This window comes from Electrophorus electricus, chromosome 13 (genome assembly GCF_013358815.1).
Source record: "Electrophorus electricus isolate fEleEle1 chromosome 13, fEleEle1.pri, whole genome shotgun sequence".
NCBI classification, from domain to species: Eukaryota; Metazoa; Chordata; class Actinopteri; order Gymnotiformes; family Gymnotidae; genus Electrophorus; species Electrophorus electricus.
The window spans coordinates 5,808,373-5,829,065 of record NC_049547.1 but is presented as its reverse complement, the minus strand read 5'-3'; the positions used below and the strand labels follow the sequence as shown (position 1 = coordinate 5,829,065).

Below are 20,693 nucleotides of genomic sequence, written 5' to 3'. Positions count from 1 at the left end.
GAGGCTTAGAGCAGCAGTGCCTCCTAACACTATTGCTACCTCTGTTCCTACATTCCTCTATTGCAGAACAATACGTTTTATAATGTGGACACGAATAACTTTAAAGCACTTCAACTATACAGAATTTAAATGCTTACATGAAATATGTTAAAAACAGAACAGCATATTATAGTGTTTCACTTACTAGGGCTTTTTAATAGTTCAGTTGAACTTTGACATTCCTGTTGGCTGTCTCTATATGCAAAAAGTTCAAAGTATCTGAGTACAATCTGGCATACTGTATGAACCTTAATGTATACAGAGTAGTAAATAGTAGTAAGTCTGTATGTTGTATACAGTTGTATACAGTTGAACCCTATATTTCATATAACAATTTTTGTACTACAGCTTGACCGCAAAAGGCCCACTGTGTATTAAGGAGTACTGTAACACTAAACGCAGTGAGCTAATGTATGGGTGGATGGTTCATTTGTATACAAACTAGAGATCTGGTTAGAATTTGACCAGGCAGCCAAAGTGGATGCCATGTCCTTCTGTGGTTAGCCATCTGCTTTCACTTTTCTCCATCCCATCGTTCTCTGGCTTTTTTATTCATTATTTGCCATCTACTTGTTTCTCTGCAGTCTCATGCAGTGTCACATGTTGCTCTGTAGGTGCTTTACCATTTGTGCAAATCAGTAGGTTACTAAAAAGACTACTGTAATCCTTAAAAACAGAATTTATTGAAAGGCTTAATTCCTTTGGGAAAAGGTGCCAAACATATTGGCTCTAGCTAGCAAAAGGATCTTTCATGTAATGGTTTGTTACTGTAGTCAGTGTTACCTGATGTAATGTTTACTACACAGTAAAGGCTTTTTTTCTGCCTGTGGGGGAACTGACACACTTAGCCCTTCAAATATGGGTCAACAAGGATAAGGACTTCTGTTAAACTTCTTCTCATGAAGTCAACCTTCACGGTGCATCTAGCCTCACAAAGCGGTGGCAGGCAACGTCAAAACACTTCACCTATCAATTGACAAAAAATGGCCTAAAAAGAAAGTCAGTCACTTGAGAAAATGGTCTTACAAGTGATCTCAAAGATGCCATTTATTCATGTAAAGTAATGGTATTAGCTTTATTGTTGTGCACTGGAAATTATAGGGAATCATGGAGTTTGCTAAGCCATATGGAATTACCTGATTTTTAAACACAACATAAATGTCACTTACACCCTCCCCACTATTTTTTGTTAGACCAATAATAAGCTCCAATTAAGGAGCCCTTTTGCCTGCATGTGTATTAGCCTATAGCATGATGTAAACCTATATGACTGAGCAATGGTCTGACTGACTTGTTGATTTATAGACTTATCTGCCTGATCAAACATTTTAAGAGTCTAAAACACTGTAAGTCTGGACTTCCTGGCTGTACTAATGGATCGTGAAAATACCTTGTCTCATTCAAAATGCCTTAAATTATTCTGTTGTGGATACTTCAGAATTGTAATTTGTCCAAGACTGTCTTAAACTGCCTAGATAAAACTTTATCCCAGATAATTTGACTAAATATATTTTAGAACAAGACTATACATTTACTTTGGTAGAACAAGATTGTACAATTACACATTGAACCTTGGTCTCCTCCTTTTTCTCATGACCCAAATTCTTGGTAAGTGTCTTGTGGGAAATCCCTCTCATTTTCCACTGCTGACAGCTTTCTCATCTGCGAACACTTTGTTTTGTGGGTGGTTGTGCTATATTTGGATCAGGATATATGCAACATGGAGGCCTCTCTGCTGAGCTTGTGGCCCTGGCATCTATGTGGTCTGCTCTGCATTCATGAGCATCCATCTCACATTGGACATGTCACAGGACATGTTTATGCTACATCCATACATACATGCATACATACATACATACATGCTTAGCTCACTTGTAACTGTTGCAGATACCATATGACATATAATGACACTCATGGTTGTTGTGACTGCTTTTATAACCTGTTTAATAACTTATTTGGTCTTCATGCTGAAGACTGCACTTTTACACTGGCAGCTGTAGGCCTCTCTAACCGGCTATGACATGTTCGGATGCATCCAGTTAATTTAGAAAACCTTAAGGCAATTTTGAGCTTTTTTAGCTTTTGCATGTACCAAAGCCAAATCAACAGGTCTAGAAGTGTTCTCTCCTTTGTGCTATACATAACACTCTTCGACATGTTGAAACCCTGTAACAAGAAATATTATGTTATATAACACAGATACTGTTCAAATATGGCCAGGCAGATATGGGAATGTAGATGGAGACTATATAATTATAGAATAATTAACTTAATTTAACTTAATCTTAACTGCATCTTCATCTCTCACTGTCATGCTTTGATGGTATGTGACTTAACCACTGATGGGTCAGTCCACTGGGCTGACACCCATTGCTCATATGCGCTAGCTGCAAATTCACGTACAACCTAATGCTGTTATCATACATCTTTCTTTAAACTCATAAAAGAGCAGCTGCTTTTTATGACCTACAGCTTCAAATCTTTCTGGTCAAAGTTGATTATGAAAAAAAGAAAAGGGTCTTGAGTGCAATAAGATACAATCATTGTTGGGTGATTGTGCATACGTTAACTATAATATAATGTAATGCTCATTTCAAGATCACAAACTTTAGTTGCACTGACTGATATCTAAATATATTTTCAAAACAATCCAGTTGTCAAATATATTTTGCCAGAAAAACAAAACTAAACAAACCTCAATATTGACTTTACTTAATGATTTATTCGTTGGTTGGCCTTCCTCTCTTGCAACACAAATGCATATCTATTGAAAGTTAAATATAGATGAATTGCATAATCATTGGATAGTCCTTCCTAAAAGATATTAAAAATCTCAAACATGTAAACAGTACTTCACTATTAAACCTGTTTTGTTTTTTTCTGACAGTGATTTCTGGGAAATAATTTCCTTGACTCATTGAAATTGCTTGCATTTAATTTGTGTGAGCGCTGGTCATAAACTCCACATAAATACAGGGTACCTCAAGGTAATTGTTTCCGTAAAATGAACGTAAAACAAATTACACTAATCTAAGCAGCCTGCAGAGTGTGATTATGTGTACCTCAGTCAGGAAGACAGTGCTCTTTCCCCCATAAACATATATAAACCCGTTGTCAGGCCTGCTGCACGTATGCTGTTGCACCTGACCCTGTCTGGCACGTCCCATGGATTTCACCCACCACTGGGACACAAACAGGGTGGCCCACATTTAGCCCTACAGGGTATGTCACTCTCCTCTTTTTGGAATGTGAATGGCGTAACCTTTTCTCCACTTTCCTTGCCCACTGGCATTGCTTATATCCCCACCATGACGTTTGTCTCCCATGCATCTTTGATATTCCTCCAGGCATTCTTGTTCTGCTGGCAATAGTCCTCAGCTGTGGGCACCATGGTTATGTGACTCAGAAAGAGGCTTGGCTTCCCCACTCCTGCCACACCTCCAGAGCAGACTGGTGACGCTAGACCAGGAAGTAGATTAGCCACAAGACGATTGGTAAATAGGTTATCTTTTTGTTGTTTCTAGGTTATAACAGATCATTTGTCATGCATCTCACAGAGGAAAATGAATAAGTATCAATGATTAGTTCATACTGGTTGTTCACCACCTGCTTTCAAATTAGTAGAATGCAACAAAAACATTACTTAGAAATAGCTAACCTAAACTATAGAAATATATTAAGGAAAGTAACAAATTTTGGACTTTGGCCTGGTGACTGTTAACTCAACCAGCGACTTATAAAGCAACATTTCAAAATTATTTAGATTGTAGATAAGTACATACATAGAATATATATATATTTATCTGTATATATATTTTTTTCTCTATGCACCCCTGGTTCTCTTCCTCAGTTTGGACAGAGCACTCTCCACCATTTCACTGCGTGTTGTACTGTGTATGACTATGTATGTGACAAATAAACCGAACTTGAACTAAGTAGTTCCAGTTCCAGTCAAGTACTTCTGAAGAGCCCAGTTGTCTTTGCTCTAACACACAGTTTATGAAACACATCTGCTCTAACACATCTGATCCCATGGATGAAACAGCTGGACCTCAACACAGGGAACTACTTCTATAGTTAATGCTCAGTTCTATAACAAATTATCTATAAAACTCAAAATGTTAAAATCTATGAATTTTTGGTTGACATTAGGGTGAATGTAAAGATTAGATGTAGGCTTTGGATTGAGATTAGACTGACAGTTTATGGTACAGAAATGTGATCATTAATAGACACAGTGGAAGATTTATATAAATATATATATATATATATATATATATATATATTCAGCAATAAAGTAACCAGCAGGAATAAGTGAGCCCTCTAACCAATAATTTGATTTCAAGAAGCATTATACACAACATTTATGCATGATAGGGATATCATATTGTAATATAGCTATACAGTATGATTACATTAACCAATAAATAAATAAATAAAAATATTCATGAGCAATCAATATGACAAGATTAAAACTGGCCTGAATTGTTTGCTAATTCAACAAAACACTCATAGGACACTCAGCCAGTTATCTGGAATTGGTCAAGATGCTCCTACAAACAAAACAAAATAAAACAAAGAAACAAACCTATGGTTTATAGAATACTGTGCTAACAGTTAAAAAGCAATGTATTATGCAACCCTTAAAGACAAATTTCAACTATTTGAGTGATCCTCTTCTAAATTTCATTGAGTTTTCTCAAGTAGGAGTAGGACATATACAGTGGTTGATTTGTTTCACTAAATATTAACATGCTAAAAACATCCAGTGAGCAAAATCAGCTAAATATAATTTTATTAAAATATCTTGATAAAGACACTACCAGTCATTTCTAATCAGACATTAGCAGTCCTTTCTTAGTAAATAGATAAAATACCAGAACACAACATGATATAGTATCTAGACATATTTAACAATATGACAGCAGCCCATATGTATTTATGTAGCATATCCCATTATATACTCATAAAATAAGCAATATGCTACATCGAAGATAATGGTCTTATAAATTAAAATGGTCTTATAAAAAGTAAACATTAAATAGTGGTTCACAATCTTGTGCTTGAAAGGAAAAAGCAGGGGGACTTTCATTTGGTCTACATATGCATTTTTGCATATGCAAGTATTGATTGGTTCATAATTAGCTTTTTGTGATATTGCTTAATGTGATGCTCCTCAAATAAATGTCAAAGTGTTGCACTGTTATACATATTGTAAAAGATTTTGGTTGGTCCTTTCTTTACCAGATAAACCATTTAGAGCATTACCTGTTTCGCTTTAGTGTCTGCGCCATGTTTTAATTTTACTTTCATGACTATAATTTTAGTCACGGTGGGGAAAAAGGGGGCCATGTGTACGCAGCGCTTTCCTGTTACAGCTGACCAGACAAACCAATGTTATTATTCACTACTACCTCGCGCTCAAGGCTGCGACCTTTCGCCCAGTTTCCCGACAAGCAGTTCACTGAGTTTACGTTGACACTGTTGACTCCCTCTACACGCCCACCAACAGCCACGCACCCCATTTCCTCCAATCGTCCTGCTATCATGCACTGATCACGCGTCGTCTTCCATGCCATTGGTCAAGGTCCAACACACATTTATTTTTCATTGGTAGCATGTTGCCACCCGCCAGTGTGCTGTGAATTTTGTTTTCTTTTTTCCCTGACTTGTTTTACTCAGCTGAGTACTGGTAATAGCGAATTGAATTCCGGTCTTCGTCGTCACTGAGCGGGCGTAGTGGCACCGACTTCTTTGTTCTGTTATTCCTGAATCTGACCAGAATTTTTTATACATTTCTAACAAATGTCTTCGCGACAGTTTCGAAACATGGGAGATTTATCTGGGGTAAGAACATATATATTGACTATAGCTATATATTTTATACTAATTATACTTCTGCCTTGACAATCTTCTCTTGGTGGGTAACATGATTGTTAACTGTTACAGAGACCAAGTGATATTTGTCATCATGTTTTTATCATAATATCAGACTTCCAACTTAATCTAAGTGCTTTGTAATCCAGTTTGTCACAACGTGTCATGTTGTTTTTCAGTGGCTTTCAGTGTTTGCGTCCTTCCAGCTACATTTATGAATTCTAATTTATTTCACGCTAGTTAAGCTATCTAACCTAATTGCAACAGTAAATACTAATAAGATGTAAGTTATCATTAGCCGATGCCTAAAATGCCAATAATTGTGACAACGGATTGCTGCGCTATCCAACTGACGTTAGCTAACGATATGACATGTCTTGTAAACAACTCTTCAGGTCTTAGCTAGCTTGCTAGCTAGCTACATTTATCAGTAGTGAGACATCTTGGGAGGGGCTTTGTGTGTCATAACTGGTTCTGGCGTCGGGAATAGTTGGCTTTCTTAGGCACAAAGCGCAAACGTTTTTGTTTGCTTGTTTGTTTGTTTGTTTGTTTGTTTATAACTGCTTCACATGGCTCACTGGCAAACACGTAGTTTGTGCTTTATTTGTCCAGATGAGGTGACGGGCGTCTGATAGAAGGGCGTGTGTTTTCATAACTGTTTTCCGTTACAAGATACCGCTATATCGTAACATATTACGAAGTATTAAAAAGAAAGGAATTGTCAAACTTATTTATCTCAGTCCAGAGGCTGTATTGAAATCTGAAATGGAACTCCCTAAAACAGCTCATACTGAGTATTCTTGTGTTTCTCAGGGAGCTCTGATGGAGGTCCATGACGGATATCTGCAAAGGAAGAGGCACGATAGTGAGCAGTCCTCATGCAGCATGCCTGAGTACAATGACCTGGAGGCAGCCGAAACCCTTGTGTGCATGAGCTCCTGGTGTCATGTGTCACCAAGACCTAACACCTTCAAGTCTCGCCCTCTTACCCCAGCGTCGGATTCCTGTGACTCACTCCTGCAACTTGAATCTTCAGAATCCCCCAGGGACTTTGTCTCACTCTCCTCACTGGTAAGAGAGTTCAGTACACACAATTTTAGGAAATGTAACGTTAGTGTGGAGCAGGGTTCTTCTCAGGGTCAGATTTGTTTGCTGAACTTTTTGGGATCGTTTTATGGTAGCCCACACAGGTGGCACGCTATAGATAAGCCTCGAGTGCTGGGTGAAGTTCAGCCTGGGCTTTAATGTGCAGTGAGCTAGCTCACCATCAGTGACACCCCCAAAGCAAAACATGCTGATTGCATCACAGCTAAGAATTTATTTGTTACTTGAGTGGGTCACATTGTAAGACACCGTAGTGTATATTTGTGAAGAAACTGAGAATACTACAGTTAGCTTAGGTTCATATGAAATAACTTGTGCTTATGTCTGGTTAACACTGTATCTTCTCCCTCACATAGTGTATGACCCCTCCTCACAGCCCCAGTTTTGCTGAAACTTCCACTACGTTACCAGTGCCAAACTCGCCCTCTTCGCTGATCCGACCCTGCCCCAATGGCTTCAGTTCCAGACACCAGCGACCTGCTGTGGGCTCTATTGCTAAGATAGAGAAGCCCTCCTCCACACCTTGCAGAGCCATGGCAACCAGTGTCATCCGCCACACAGCTGACAGCTCCCTGTATAAGAACATTCCACAGGCTGCTCCCCCACAGCATCCTCCAGCCCCTACGCAGATGCAACCACAACAGCCCCCACAACCTGAGGTTCCTTCACCGGTCGCCTTGCCCTGCCAGTCAAAGACAAACAGAGCCGCACTGGGAACATGCCCAGAAGGTGGCCATTCTAAGGAGAAGATCCCTTCCAAGTCAAGTCCTACTTCACCCCCTTCCACCTCCAGTCCACCCATCATATGCCAGATGTTCCCAGTGACTCAGCCAGGAGTTATCTCGGCGGCATTCATTCAGAGTCCGGCTCCCAGGACAAATGCTGGGGTCAAGTCCATCCTGCCGCAGCCTCTTTTCATGGGTCCTCCAGTGGCCCAGGGTACAGTGATGCTAGTGATGCCCCAGACACCCATGACTCAGACACCACAGTGTCCCCAACAAGCGGTTGTTACCCTGGGCAACACCAAGTTGCTACCACTGGCCCCTGCACCTGTCTATATACCCTCGGGGCAGAGTAGTGCCACACAAATGGACTTCTCCCGCAGACGCAACTATGTGTGCAACTTCTCTGGATGCAGGAAGACCTACTTCAAGAGCTCACATCTCAAAGCACACCTCAGAACTCACACAGGTAGGGGAGATTTTTGGATTTGATGCTTACCACTAAAGTATAGCATCTTTTTGAATTTAAGAGATGGAACATAAGGTGGAATATCAAATATGTGTGTAGCTTTTATGTAACCAGTTGTTTATCTATTTTTGCAGGTGAGAAGCCCTTCAGCTGTAACTGGGAAGGGTGTGACAAAAAGTTTGCACGGTCTGATGAGCTGTCCCGCCACCGGAGAACACACACTGGTGAGAAGAAGTTTGTCTGTCCTGTTTGTGACAGACGGTTCATGCGCAGTGACCACCTCACTAAGCATGCTCGTCGCCATATGACTACCAAGAAGATCCCATCCTGGCAGGCAGAGGTACGGAACCTCAACAAGATAACCACCACCAAGGCCCTACCTGCTGGCTCCACTCTACCAATCAGCATGCTGTTACCGGCTTCAAACTGAATCTGATTGGAACTGACTTTGTACTTAGATTATACAGGGACTATTAATTGGAGGACATGGCTGCTAATTATCTTATGGACAAACGTGAACATGCACTGGACTCTTTTCTTCTACTGCTTGTTTTGTATACTCTACAATGAATGATTTTTTTTTGTTTACTTGCTTATGATTCATGCACTCTGTTTTGCCAAAGTCTTTGTATTATGTCTGTCTTAAAATTTCATTTGTGTTTTGTATATATTTACATGTATATTCTGTTGGAAAATTATGGTTTATTCATTACTGCCTAAGTATAAGAAAATTATGATTATATATACTTATCTACACTGTAATCATGTTCTTTTCTCTTATTTAATAATCCTTTTTAGTAAACAATGAAGAATTAATTTTTCGTGGTTCCTCAATGTTGAGTGTTGTGCAGATAGCCACACAAAACTGGCATATTAAGGAAGGTAAAGAAGTCATTCTCATGTTTAAACAGGAGGAATGTTTTTTTAAAAAAAACAAGGTGATGATTAGGTGCTGAGCAGTCAGTCTGGCTCCTACCCCACCATATAGTCTTGTAGTTTCCTGTCCAATTTTGTTGACACTGCCCTGGATCATTTCCTGTGTGCTTTGAGAGGTGCACTTTTGTCTTGTATTCAGCACTAGTCTAGATCGCAACCAGTTGATATTCGTGACTTTGTTCACAGCTGCTTTGCACAGAATAGTAAAAATACAGCTGATAAAACTACAATTTATACTGGCTATGTGTTTAGATTTAAGGTCGTTGTAAAGAAATTAAGTCTACAAAATATATTACTTGCTATATAGGTATATTATTTCATAGTCTCTGTTACAAAATACAACTTATAAAACAACGTTTTACAAGTATAAATCAGGTAAAATGCCTAGCTATGGAAGGAAAAAAATGAGCTTCGTACAGCTTTTGGAATAAGATAACGCACTTCTCATAGGCAAGTTAAAACTCAATGGCATTACACACCCAATAACTACGTATTCACGGACCAATCAGTTTACGAGAGTGACAGTACTAGTGGGAGGTGCGACCAATCATTTTTTTCCAGACTGGCCCGTTCCTATTGCCATATTTACTGCGTAATATTTACAGTCGAGAAGGGCGTAGCGCATTATGCCAAAATGTTTATGATCTGAATTACAACAGACCCGCAGTGAGCAATGCAGGTTAGTGGTGTTTGCATTTTTCGCCGATTTCAGTTCGCTTTATGTATAGTTGTCCAACAACCAGCTAAAAAAATCAGTATTAAAAGGAGGAAACAAATCACGCGTCGTGTTCAGTACCACGAACTGGGCTGGTACAACAGGTAGACCAAGGTGCTACAGCAACACCAAGGTCATGGATTAAACTTTCGGGAGCACACACAGTGTCACTGTTTAAATTGCTATGAATAGGAGTGTCTGCCAAGTGCTAAAGAATAAAATGTAAATAATTTCCCTGATCTACTAGATTAGGTATTAAATAAACAATGGGGAATATAATAAAACTGGGCAGATTTGGAAGATAGGCAAGTTTGACTACAGTGAACAGATTCACAGCAATGCACAATTTTTTCACCAATAAGTTTTGGCAGCAAAATGGTATTTCCTTTCTTCATCACCAGGTGGAGACAGTTATAATTTAGCAGCCACCAGAGAGTAGGATGCCTTCATCCACCCACCAAAACCAAACTATGCTGATGCGCATTCCATTTCTGTAGGGTGGAAGGGTCTAGAGAAACTGTGACCAGGAAATGGAACTTGAACGTATATTCCAGATGTGTGTATTTTCCCCTCAAAATGACTTAACTTACAGGCAAGTAGTTAGGCTGTGGAATCTTTTGTCTTGTATGTAAATCGAACTAGTCATATTAAATCAGTATTTTCTCAGTATGACAGAAAGCACTCTGTACAAATGAGTGAAATATAAAAACATTTACTGCTCATTATTGCAATATTTCAACAAAATGCAGGAAATTGGACAAATGTATGCAAAAAATACATTTTATGGTTCTGCAAAAAAGGTATATAGACACATTACATCACTGTTAGATATGTACAGCAATATGAGAACAGCATCTAGGATAAAGTGCCACATATGTCTATTTTGTTAACCAAATTCTCTCTCGATCATGTTCATCAGGTCTTCTTCAGAAGAATCATATGTGACAGGCAGGACCTGAGAAGGGTGATTACAAATTTCAGGAACTCTGAAAAGAGAGAAATAAGTCTTGTTAGTACATTATTAACACTGTGGCAGTTATTCACAAAGATGTAATGGAAAGTACTACAGTGTTTTGGGATACAGCCATTAGACAATAGACTTTTTAAACCTTAAGCTATGCAGGCAGCACTGGACGTTAGATAAGTCAAGCATACTTGGTCATGCTACACATGAGGTGCCATTAGACAAAGCCAATCGGTGGTGGTGGAAGTGGTGTGTCACTGATTAATAATTAAAGGAACTGAAGCTACTTACAAGACTGTCTTTGTGCATACTGGACCTGCTCTCCCAACCGCTACTATATTCTGTGGAGAGGTACATTTTTACAAATTAACTGCTTCGATATTCGAAAATAATTCTAATAAACAATTCGCTTTATTTTGGTCTCTGTACAGTCTATATTAAATGAAGATACTAAACGCAAGCCACTTAATTCACGGACATTTGAACAGTGAATAGCTGAAACATGCAGATTTTAATAACTGAATTCACCTTTTTATGAGAATCGACTGGGCCTGGTTTATTTTGAGCACAAACTTCTTTTTTGACCTTAAGTCCGTCAACCTTTAAATGATCACTGTGCAATCCTGAATTCTGCGAAAGATTGGCGTTGCGAGTTGTTTTACTGTGACTTTGATCACATTTGGCAAAATATAAGCCATATATTTTAGACCTGAATAATGGGTTTTGAGAGGATCCATTGTTCGGTCTGGCTGCGGTACCTTCGCAAGTCTCGAGGATACGGTCCACTTCTTCAGCAAGGTTTTCGTCCGCTGAAAAATCCAAATCTTGACGGTCACTGTGACGATCTAGCTGTGTTCTTTTCCGCGTGACATTAACATTTGACGTTTGAGACGTGAACAGACAACTTTCATTTCGATCGATGTGACAGCAGTCACGATCGCATATGTTAACTTCTTTCACTAGCGCAGGTGCAACTTTTTTCCTTCTGCTACCTGTGTTACCCATAATAAAGTTGATTTAAAGCTGTAAATTATACTGAAGCATTGTAATAGCTGTTCAATTTCACTACACACATAGTTACAAATTAACTGGTTTTACTTTCTTTACTCATACTGAAGCTGGTCGTGTGCTTGCTCTTGCGTGCATTTTCTGGTGGCAGCGTAGTACTCCAAAATATGTCCAAAGGAATGTCAAAAACAACGCGGCAAAGGCACAGACATCGAGTATTCAAGCAAGCTGCAAATTATTATCTACAAGCGTTTATATATTTTCTTGTTATGCACAATGTATAGTCTATTACAACTAACAAAAGATAGCAAAAGATTTCGAAAACGGTGCGTCAAACGCACAGACGGCATCAAAGCCGCATATAGTTTCCACATAAAACCACAAGTTGCATTTGTTGAATTCCAAACACAGCAAGACAGCATTTATTTATCCAACCAGCAATATGAGACCGTAGCCATCTGGATGTGTGATTGGTTGCGAGAAAGGGATTTGTTGTGAAAACGTCTGAGCGCAGTATAACTGTTACACAACCGTCCACGACACAGGACCTCCACTCTTATCACTGAAATAAAATTACATTGACAATGCCTTCCTGCAGAGCAATCGCCATAGGAACAAATGTTAAAATCAGCCTCCAACAGATGGAAAAACTGTGACATCTGTCTGCCAGGCATATCCCAATGGACAGTATTCGCTTAATTTATTTTAGCCATGAAAACTTTTCTGTTGACTGAAAACTTAACTGTCATCGAATGATACAGAGTAGAAAACAGCAGAACAAATGTCAGCTCCCATTTTGACCAAATAATTCAGAACTGATGCAGAGTGGATTTTCTAGGCTTTAGGAAATGGTCCTTGCAGCCTCGGATTACGTTCACTTCCTTGGTGACTTGGTTAGCGCTTACAAGTTAATGCCAGTTGTGCTGAGATGCACTCTATAAACATTTCTATCATTTTTAAAGTGGAACTGCCATGTATCGATTTATTGTAAAAGTACAAGTTAATATCAAAATCATATATACCGCCTTACAAGGCACCAATAACAAGAAACCACGAAAACCATAGACTGCAGCCAGTACTATTATCAGATTTTCAACTTAAATATGCTAGATTTTCTTTAAATACAATACCCAAAAGCTATTTAGTAGGTAGTTTCTGAAGAATGTGTGAATCTAGTCACCACATTTTCATGCAGAGCTTCCTAACATGGCTACTGTCCAGCAGTATTTAAATATGTTTCCTGTTACTTAACGTCTGTCCTAGTAATACCTCTAGATGTCCTTTGGCTTTGTTAATGACTTAAGGCTTTAGACCACACAACCATATGATGTTTTGAATGATTTTGCACATAATGTTATTCTATCTCTGCAGCGTTATAGTAACAATTGTGGTACCATGGTCACTGTATGACACAGCGTTCATAGGACTGTTCTTCATGGGTACTGTTGTTCTGGATCTGGGGTTCTCTCTTGCCCTTACAGGGTGCAGCTGAGCTGTGTTCTATGATGTGCTGCAGTACCTCCTTACTCTCACTAGGGGGAAAGTTGTAGAAGAAGTACTGAGGAGCCATAGGAACAAACCTATACATAACACAAAAAATAATAAACAGAAATTTTAATTCTACACACTTCAGTATAAACACAAAAGAATGTGTATATATTTGACTAAGTTTCTTTTGTCAAGTTTATCCAAATTTCATACATTCTTGAAGATAGTGTTATATTAAAATGTGTTAAAGAAATAACTCAAGGGGTACGGAGAGGATAAAATGACTTCAAAAATAATTTTACAGTCATTCAAACAAACACATGCATGCCATTAAAGGGGCTTTCAAAGATCCCTTTCAACAAATCCTGCTCTTTCTTTCTACTATGGGGAATTCCTTTTCTCCCTGTTCAGCCCCTGTGTAATCAGGGTGAGCTTCTCCTGGTGGAGCCTCTTTCCCCCTCCCAGTACTGTGGCCAGTTGTCACATACTTGCCCTCAATCAAACCTTGCTGCCCATCAGCTGTTATGGATTGCACACTGATTCTTACTTAATGCGGAATTCTCTTTCTCTCTTCAGTGCAGAAGAATACCAAACCCTACCCACTGCTTTAGCATGTTTGACAGCAAAGACATGGAATATTAATTCAAGTTCAACCATCAAGCCCTTGCCTCTAAAGGTACAGAGGCAGAGACACAAACAATGGAAATAATGAACCTGAATTAAAAAAGCTGCTCATAACTTAATTTGCTTAAATTAAAAAACAATATCCGGACAAAATTGGATTTCTTGGATTTGACTGTTTAAAATCTCTCTAGCAGTAAACTAAGGTAAAAAATAAATGTGCCTATGGGTCTAAAGTGATTAATATAGCCAAGACTTTATAATTCTGAACTTACTGGCATATTATCACACATCAAAGGCAAACTAAAGGATCATTACATTAATAGTTGTTGCAATAAATGCACCAAGTGTAAAGCCGCAGAACATTGACTTACTCTTGTGCTGAAATCTGGGTGACCATTCTGATGTTATTCTCTGACAGAGTGTGCTCATGGTATACAACTCACTCTGGAAGAATCCGCTTGGGTGGCTCACTTCCATAGCCCGATAGAGGATGGATCTGAGCCACATGCTTGTGGGTAAGCATGAAGTAATTCCCTTCCCCATCAATGTCCCTTGCCACCTGCGATATTGGATAGGAATGTAATGCTAAATGAAATTATTTGCAACAATTACATTTAGTGGACACTTTTATCCAAAACAATTTACAATTCTGACTGAATACACCTTGAGCAAGGGTTAACGGCCTTGCTCAAGGGCCCAACAGTGGCAACTTGGCAGTGGTCCAGCTTGAACTAGCAAGCTTCTGATTACTAGTCAAGCACCTTAAACACTAGGCTACTACTTGGGTGCTTGGATGAGGTCTTTTAAATTAGAAATTTGAGCAGAGTAGAAACTCATACAGCAAGCACTGGTTTGCACTAGAAAGGGATGTATGGAGTATTTTTGAGGGGATATTAACAAACAAAGAAACAAACACTGGCTTGTGTGAAAATTACTTTGTATCCAAGGCTTTATTAAATTTCATTGTATTACTTTGAAGATTTGTTCTGACAAAAACCTGATCTAAAACGTTTCTAGTCCAGCCTGAAGACTGCAATTCATATAATTGTTTTTGGATCACTTGTTTTACATATCTTACCTTCCTGATTTTTTCCATTCACCAAAATTAACCAAAACAACCTGTAATATTTTCAAACTCCAGAATATGTAGCTCCAAAAAGGTAGATAGAGTACCCATTGGCTTTATCTGCATGAAGAAGCCAGCCAACAGGGCTCGCTTGATATTCAGCATGTTGATCTTAGAGCTAAATGCTGGAGAAGACACTGGAAGCTCTAATCGTTTCAGGATCTCAGCAAGTTCTGCTCGAACAGCATCAGCTGTCTGCAGAGCAGCCAGACTAAGAAAATGATCAGCACATCATTGCTCTATGCAGGAACCTGTGTAGTAAATCGAATGGCACTTTTTAAACAGTTCCAGAACTATTCATTGGTGAATCCAAATTAATTATGTGGTTGCTTCCATTGCTATGGGATATAGCAAAAATATTTAAGTAAATATGTGTGCTTGGATATCAAAATAAAATATAAACTATCAAAGGGGATGTTCACCCAAAATCACATATGAAACCTGTTAGATGTATATTTTTCTAGATGTGCTCAACAGGTTTTCTATCAATATTTGCAGTTTTAAAATGTTTATATTTTCTTTACCAACTGTTTATCAAACAGTTGGTAATTCATCCATCTAATAAAAAAACAAAAGACCTATTTTTCCTGGTAATGCTCAATGCATTCCCATTGGAAAAAGGTCCGTTTAAGGTCTGTTTTCTTTGTAGTTTGTAGATTTGGGATGCTGTTGGCAGGAGAGTTTTTTACTGCTTTAAAAACAGGGAACAGCAATAGCACAACACACTTACTGGCAGTATATTTTTTAGTTATTAGTGCTAGTTAGTTGTTCAGCAACAGCAACATAAGGTGTGTTGGAATTTTCATTATTTTCCACTAAGAGATGCAGCTTTAAGCCAATTACAACTACAAGAAACACTGCACTGAATATGGCGCAAACTGATATAGCATGGTGACACCATGTGCAAAGTGACCCATATCTGAATCTACTTCACATTCATATTCTTCAGCAAATAGATTGATATTGAATGGTGTTTGCTTAGTTATATAATTAAATGACATAATAACCACAAGGAGCATTTATATCCTTGGCAATTGATATAATAACTGTCTGAGGTGCCTTGTCCAAAAAACTTTTCTTTTCTTTGAAAGGGTCGAATATAAAACAAGGTTTAGTGAATTTTAGTGAATATGTTTAATGAATATGCATAGACCATCTCACACATTTTGGATTTCATGTTAATGAAAGGAAGGAGGACAGGAAACCTCATAAACCATGGATTAAGATAATATTTCATTTGTTAGTCATTTCTCCAATACTGACCTGTGCTGTAAAGCCTGACATGTAACTGGATGACTGGCATTAAACATTTTTTTGTCATTAACAACCAACATGTTCAATAATGTGTTATAAGGCAGGTCAAATCAAAATAACCTCATTGTAGACTATATTTATTGTTAGCACCTTGCCCTACCTGCTCTGCCAGGGAGGTATGATTCCACTGTAAACAGATGCTGACAAGACACAACCAAAAACAAAGCCTAAATAGTACCAGCAAATATCTTTTCTCCTAACTACACAGTTTAATTAGTTTTACTGATGGGGAAAGAAGCCACTAACATGCATGTGTCTGACAATAAAAAGAAAATTAAAAGGTGGGTTGTCAAAAATGGTCAATGTATGGATGGACTGGCTAACAAATTATTTTTGGCCGCTAGAATTTATCTGTTAACATGGCAGCAATGTTTGCACCTCGCTCACACAGTCAAACTCACAGGATGCCAGCATAGTCTTAGCCATCTGTGGTTCCAGAGGCAATTCGGACATAATTACTCCAATCTCAGATAGATTCCCATGATTATCCAGAGCTGCTAGATAGTCCAGCTCTTCTAATGCCTGCATGAGGCCCTCAGGATCTGCATGTGGATAGGGATCAAAATTATTTTATAACAACCTGTTTATTACCATACATGGAATTTTTTTTCTCTACATCATGGAATATAAAATGTACTAGATGGTATGCTGAAGTAAGCAAAACATGCATCATGTCCAAAAAATATGTCCTTCCCTGTGCAAAAGAAGTGCTACCACCAGAGTAAATGTTGTTTTTTAGCCACTGTCCCATTTTAATAGTATCTCCTGTGTTTCTTCTAGCCATCATTACTGCAGGCCCTTTTAAATTGACATTCCCCTGTCCCTGCCTTTGCTAATGCTCTTGTGACCCCTGTGGATGTTCCTAGTCAGAAGCAGGCTGTCTTTGGAACAAAGAGCCCAGTCAGTGTGCTGTTGACTCAACTAAAGCACAGCTCAGCACCCCCCAGTGCACCCAATGCTCCTGATGGAGCCATCTGAACCTAGCTGACCCTGGCAAGTGCATGCTTGTTCCTGTTTGTGATCAGCCAATAAAGAGCATGTGATGTGTGGGCAGCAGTGTGCTCCACAAACTTATAGGCTATCTGCATATCTGCAGGCTGTCTGAGTTTTTCTTTCGGTAGGCCTGTTTTTGTTGTAACAACTAAAGCTTTTCAGATGCAATCCCTCCCCCCCAGTTACCAGTTCCTTCGATGTCGTACAAGTCATTTCCAATATGAAGTAAAACCTCGCGATTTCAGCCACTGCAATTGAACAAAACATTTCTGGATACAAAACTATTTATGTGTCATAGAGGTTCATGCTCAGACTGATTTATGCATGTGTGTTTGGAGACTTAAGAGGACTGACATACCTGGCCTATCGATGAAGTCACATTGGCCCAGACCAGCAATCTCCATCGGCTTGAGGAACAGCACTGTGGAAGTGATGTCAGACTCCAGAATGTGAGGGACACTCTCAGTTGGAAAGGATGTGGCCTCCAGGTACAAACAAAAACACTTTCCTGCAGCCAAAGCAATTCAGGTTACAGCAGATCTACAACCAAAGCAGTCACAACCTTGTCTTATGCGGACACACCATCTACCTTTTTGTCCAATTAGCTGCTTGCGGCACTCTGCCTGGCTCTTGCTGATTGGCCGAATAATAATAGAGTTGGCTCTGATTCAGGGGTTGTACACCTGTCACATATGACAGCTTCAATGTATAAATAATGAATAAATAAGAACTACCTATCCACTAAATCAATACAAAAACTTCAGGTATCAGCCAACAATATATATAAACGATATAGTGCTGAAATAAAGATAATGACTGCATATATATCTCTTTTGTACTCCAGCATCAATGATGAAGTGAATGCTATGTAGAGCCCAGAATAGGTGTTCAGTGGGCCCGCAGGTGAGGAAGACCTTCCTGCATCTGCTGTGTTCCTCCTCCATGGGCAAAGGCAGGTTGCCTTCTGGCTGAGGACAGATGGCAATACCAGGCTGGCCCTTTCCCTCTGCAGAATGGAATGGGCACACTCAATCTCCTTGTATAAATGACACAGAAAGGAGTCATGAGATCTTGATAAGATATTAATTCCAGATTCTACAAAATATCCACATTCTAAGAAGCAAAGAAGGCCAATGACATTTGGGAGACAATCAACCCAAGGTATAGACAGTAATTTGCAGGACTTTACACGGGTCAACAGTGAACTTTAGACCACAAATCATTTTATAAAACAAAAATTTTATTTTTAAACATTTTATAAAAGGAAAATTCTGCTTTTTAACCTCAGATCTCAAGGCTAATTCTAGAAACTATGGTTTAGAAACAAGGTTATAATCATTTTATTAAATGCTCATTAACAGAAGGTCATTAGTTATCAGAAGGGCCGTGGTGGTATCTGAGTTTTCTGAAAGTTCAGAAAACACACTCTCACTTGCTCAGTAGCCAGGAATGCCACAATATCCCCTTGGGTTTGTGTCTGGTGGATCTCCATGGCAAGTTGGAGAGTTGAACACAGATAGTCTTTCACGCCACTCTTCCCAGTTCCGTACACCACCTCAGATGGCCATGGTGCCTCGAGCTGGATCAGGGGTACAGGCCCATAGTGGCACAGCATCTTGTCCAAGGAATAGGGGGTGGTGAGGATGACAAGACGCAGCTCAGGCCGCATGTGGAGCATGCCTTTGAGAAGGCCAAGGAGGAGGTCTGTGCTGACAGTACGCTCCTGGGCCTGGTCAATCACGACCACACCATACTGCTTCAACAGAGGGTCCGACATTATCTCACGAATTAGCACATCATCTGTGCAGTACCTGTCAGGCCACGTCACTGTTGTTAACATACAGTAAGCAATCTAGCTAACGATGAGTATAATGTTCACTGCAGTTCAGATGCATTCAGCATTTCCACTATGGGCTCAGTTTTCAAGAGTTTTCGAGAAAGGCTTGAGTAACAACAAACACAACAATACACATAGAAAAAAAACAAGCAAAGAGCAATTACAACTCCCAGGACTACATCAAATAACACATCAAAGTGTGTCTGGCCCGCAAAACATCGACATGAGCCTAATGAAGGCAGACAGGGATTGTTGGCTATTAATGTACTTGGGTAATTACTGAGGTCAGACTTTTCATTAAGTCTGCTCCTCTCAGCTCTTCTCATGGCGTCATCCCTCGTCTTTGTCCAGTAGGCTGATCTAAGGGCTCCTGAGGAGCATATGGATTTAGTGGGTCCATGGCAGCTGCTAAAGGGGACCACGAAATTTCGCCCCCTAGCGCTTTGTTAGCCTTTTGTAGGGAGACAGGCATCTGTGAAAGGACGTGTGTAAGGGGGGAGGGGCACGCTATTAAATAAAGGGGCTGTAGGGTGCTTTTTGTTGTAGAAATGTGACCAAGTTACATGAGGTAGGAAAGGAATGTACTTAGGCCAAATGCAAAGAATAAAGATAAAGACATGGTAAAATCATTTTAGGCAACACAGCACAGTATCAGTGGAACAGCAGGTCTGATGTGGGATGCGATATCCCACCTCATGACCAATGTTCACATCCATCTCGTCGGCCACACGTAGGGCTAGCTCCACTGCACTTTGCTGGTGGATCTGAGTGCACACCACCATACCGTTCTGGTACTGCATGGACAGGCAAAACTCTGCACACCACTGTGTGGAAAATAGGCAAAATTCATACACAATCTTAGTCTATTTAAAAAATGTCTTGAGCTGCAGTTGAGGATTTACTGAACAGGAGTCATCTCGTACATACTAGTTCGTCATCATAACCACCACCAGCAGCAACTAATAAAATGCACTTTCACTCAGTTCAATTAAACTAAAGGTTTACAGCATGTATGCTCAACAGTTACCAGAAAATATTCAAAACAGTAAATCATTTTTATATCAGGAATAATCAGTTATAAAAAGAAACTACCTGTGTGCTTTGTCCTGTCTTGACTGTGCCACCGATGATTACAAGCTGGTGGTTGATAACAGAATCCATGAACTCACACTTGGCTTCCCAAACAGGGAGAACTTTTCTCCCTCTCAGCAGATCGTAATATCGGGAGGGAAAAAAAAGCCCGTCGAACTGATTCAACTCTAGGAGATCATCACAATCCAAATCTTGATTTGCAGCCATATCCGCAAGTTTCTCCATCACCAGAGTCATAATTTCTTAACTTGTATGATCCCGTAAACCCCCCCCCCCCCCCAAAAAAAAACCCCAAACAAACATACAACAACAAAAAAACCCAGCAAATAAGTCTAACAAATTTATTTACTGTACATATTTAAGAAAATATTTATTTATGAATAAT

At 39.4% G+C, this 20,693-nt stretch overlaps 3 protein-coding genes across 5 annotated transcripts; 1 reads left to right on the top strand and 2 right to left on the bottom strand.

The window, feature by feature from the left end:
- Positions 1-5,721: 5,721 nt before the first annotated feature.
- Positions 5,722-8,973, top strand: klf11b (Kruppel-like factor 11b). The gene is made up of 4 exons (XM_027008914.2): positions 5,722-5,886; positions 6,730-6,987; positions 7,377-8,211; positions 8,346-8,973. The coding sequence occupies exons 1-4, from the start codon at positions 5,845-5,847 to the stop codon at positions 8,639-8,641; spliced, it is 1,431 nt and encodes a 476-aa protein (XP_026864715.2). The 5' UTR covers positions 5,722-5,844; the 3' UTR covers positions 8,642-8,973.
- A 1,585-nt stretch (positions 8,974-10,558) lies between these two features.
- Positions 10,559-12,273, bottom strand: LOC113576666. Of its 3 annotated transcripts, XR_003410540.2 has the most exons (4): positions 11,585-12,273; positions 11,355-11,456; positions 11,118-11,167; positions 10,559-10,848 (listed from the first exon to the last, which is right to left on the bottom strand). XR_003410540.2 is itself a non-coding variant. In XM_027008891.2 (3 exons), the coding sequence occupies exons 1-3, from the start codon at positions 11,829-11,831 to the stop codon at positions 10,749-10,751; spliced, it is 627 nt and encodes a 208-aa protein (XP_026864692.2). In that variant the 5' UTR covers positions 11,832-12,273; the 3' UTR covers positions 10,559-10,748. The 3 variants fall into 3 exon arrangements, 2 of the variants coding, with proteins under 2 accessions (XP_026864692.2, XP_035388884.1); XM_027008891.2 differs by having other exon boundaries at positions 11,355-12,273; XM_035532991.1 differs by lacking the exon at positions 11,355-11,456 and having other exon boundaries at positions 11,585-12,268.
- A 729-nt stretch (positions 12,274-13,002) lies between these two features.
- On the bottom strand, positions 13,003-20,533 carry dhx32b (DEAH (Asp-Glu-Ala-His) box polypeptide 32b). Its single transcript, XM_035532898.1, is given in 12 exon segments — positions 13,003-13,414; positions 14,390-14,505; positions 15,025-15,028; positions 15,137-15,302; positions 16,746-16,928; positions 17,738-17,887; positions 17,969-18,062; positions 18,204-18,367; positions 18,370-18,415; positions 18,812-19,206; positions 19,857-20,040; positions 20,306-20,533. Coding segments are annotated over 12 exon segments (1,911 nt in total). The 3' UTR covers positions 13,003-13,233.
- Positions 20,534-20,693: the final 160 nt, after the last annotated feature.